Source organism: Priapulus caudatus, unplaced genomic scaffold, assembly GCF_000485595.1.
Source record: "Priapulus caudatus unplaced genomic scaffold, Priapulus_caudatus-5.0.1 Scaffold4636, whole genome shotgun sequence".
NCBI lineage: Eukaryota > Metazoa > Priapulida > Priapulimorpha > Priapulimorphida > Priapulidae > Priapulus > Priapulus caudatus.
In genome coordinates, this window is record NW_014581697.1 from 1 (window position 1) to 2,386 (window position 2,386).

A 2,386-nucleotide genomic window follows, 5' to 3' on the forward strand; every position below is an offset into this window, starting at 1 on the left:
CCTCCTCTACCTCCTCCACTCCTCCTCCCTCCTCCCTCCACCCTCCTCCCTCCTCCCTCCACCCTCCTCCCTCCACCCTCCTCCCTCCTCCCTCCACCCTCCTCCCTCGCCGCCCCCTCACATACCTGCCCGTCGTCCAGGGTGAGGTCAGCAGCAGGTATCGGCGACAGTCTCCCGCAGCTGCTCGCGTTCGAACTCGTGCGCTGGCGAAACTGCGAGAACTGGTGCAGCGGCGAATCGACCGCCGCCGCCGCCGCGACGCCGGGCTCCGACGACGTCGGCGAGATGGTGGCGCCAACGACGGCGGCGGCGAGGCCCTGGAGGAGTTCCATCTTCTTCTTGACCCGGTTTCGCTTCTTCTCGTACTTCTGAGTGTCCATGGATCCGGCGCGGCGGCGCGTGTTCTTGCCTACCTGCACGTCCGGGTTGATCATCCACCTGTGATGGACAGAGATGTTAGTGTATGAGAGAGAGAGGGGAGGGGGAGGAGGGAGAGGAGAGAGAAAAGAGAGAGAGAGAGAGGGGGGAGGCGGGAGAGAGCGGAAGAAGAGGGAGGGAGAGAGATAGAGAGAGAAGGGGGATGAGCGAGAGAGAGAGAGAGAGAGAGAGAGAGAGAGAGAGAGAGAGAGAGAGAGAGAGAGAGAGAGAGAGGCGAAAGAGTAGAGACATGAGAGACAGAGAGCAGGCAGAGAGAGAGAGAGAGAGAGAGAGAGAGAGAGAGTGGGGACTGAGAGAAAGAGAGAGAGAAAGAGAGAGAGTGGGAGAGAGAGAGAGAGAGAGAGAGTGGGAGAGAGAGGGGGCAGACATGACTTGTGAGAGCACTAAGAGCGCACACCTACCATGAACTCTTGCCCGTCGATTCATTCTGAACTCGTATGAACTTGCTGTGTAGCGAGAGGTTGTGTCGAACTGAATTCTGCCAAAAGAAAACAACGAAACCACTTGCATTAGTCTTGCATTAGTACCTTAGTGCGTGCACGAGACTAGAGGAAGGTGAAAGGGAGAAGGGGGAGGGAGGCGATGTGAAGAGAGGCGGTGGTGGAAGGGATGAGGGGAGGAGGGAGGGAGGAGGGGTAGGGAGGCTGGGGTAGGAGTGGGGAAGGGGATGGGGAGGCTGGGGATGAAGGGAGGGGACGCGAGGCGATGCGAAGAGAGGCGGTGGTGGAAGGGATGAGGGGAGAGGAGGGAGGAGGGGGAAGATGGAGGCTGGGTAGGAGTGGGGGAGGGAATGGGAGGCCTGGGCATAGGGGAGGGGGGAGGCAGAGGTCGATGCGAAGAGAGGCGTGTGGAGAGGGAGTGAGGGGAGAGGCGAGAGGGAGGAGGGGAGAGATTTGCGGGGGTAGGGATGGGGAGAGAATGGGAGGCTGGGGGCGAGGGGGATGTAGGGGCAGCTGAGGCTGATGCCGAAAGAGGCGGTGGTGAAGGGATGTAGGGAGAGCTGGGGTCGGGGGGAAGGGGGAAGGAGGAGGTCGTGAGTCGATCCTGAGTGCTTGGAGCATCAGCAGGGGAGTCTTGGAGCATACTTCTGTATAAATTATATGCTCGTGGAATCCCATCATGGTACTGCCTGATGGTATATATACTAGTAGTATATATAATATTATAATAATATAGTTGTTTAGTACAATATATATGTTATGAGTATATAGTAGTTATATAGTATAGTATATTATATATATATAATTGGCAGGGTCATGAACGGTGAGTGATTACAGATTAAACGGTGTTGATCTGCAGGCGCGAGGTGCGCAGAGAAAGAGAGGGAGGAGGAGAGAGCGGAGAGAGAGAGATAAGAGAGAGCGGAGAGAGAGGAGAAGCAGTAGAGAGCATGAGTGAGAGAGAGAGAGAGAGAAAGATGAGAGAGAGAGAGGAGAGAAGAGAGAGAGGCAAGAGAGAAATGGATAGAGAGGAGGTGAGGAGGAGAGAGGGGATGAGAGAGGATGGGGAGAGAGAGAGAGAGGATGAGAGCGAGAAGCGCGAGAGAGAGAGAGAGAGAGGCGGCGAGAGATGAGTAGAGAGAGAGAGAGAGAGAGAGAGAAAGAGAGAGAGAGGAATGAAGTCATCTTCTGTCTAGTCCCTAGTGTCTAGCAGGGAAAGTACCACCGGCTTATAGTGACTCACCGCACGCACTTTTCACACATATAAACACATATATACACAGACACGAACGAACGCACGCACCCAGGCAGGCACGCACCCGCCCGCCTCACATATGTATATATATATGTATATATATATCAGGAGTTAATAAAGATAAATTTGTCTAATTTGTCTTTATTTGTCATTATTTGTATAATTTGTCATATAATTATTTTGTCATTATTGTCTCATAATTTGTCTTTATTAACTCCTGATGATATATATATACCTCTCTCTCTCTCTCTCT

At 53.5% G+C, this 2,386-nt stretch overlaps 1 protein-coding gene across 1 annotated transcript; it reads right to left on the minus strand.

The window, feature by feature from the left end:
- Nucleotides 1-125: 125 nt before the first annotated feature.
- On the minus strand, nt 126-1,556 carry LOC106819819 (forkhead box protein O-like; the record flags this gene model as incomplete). Its single annotated transcript, XM_014824401.1, has 3 exons — nt 1,524-1,556; nt 840-916; nt 126-438 (listed from the first exon to the last, which is right to left on the minus strand). Coding segments are annotated over exons 1-3 (423 nt in total), but the record flags the coding sequence as incomplete, so codon positions are not given.
- Between the last annotated feature and the right edge of the window lie 830 nt (nt 1,557-2,386).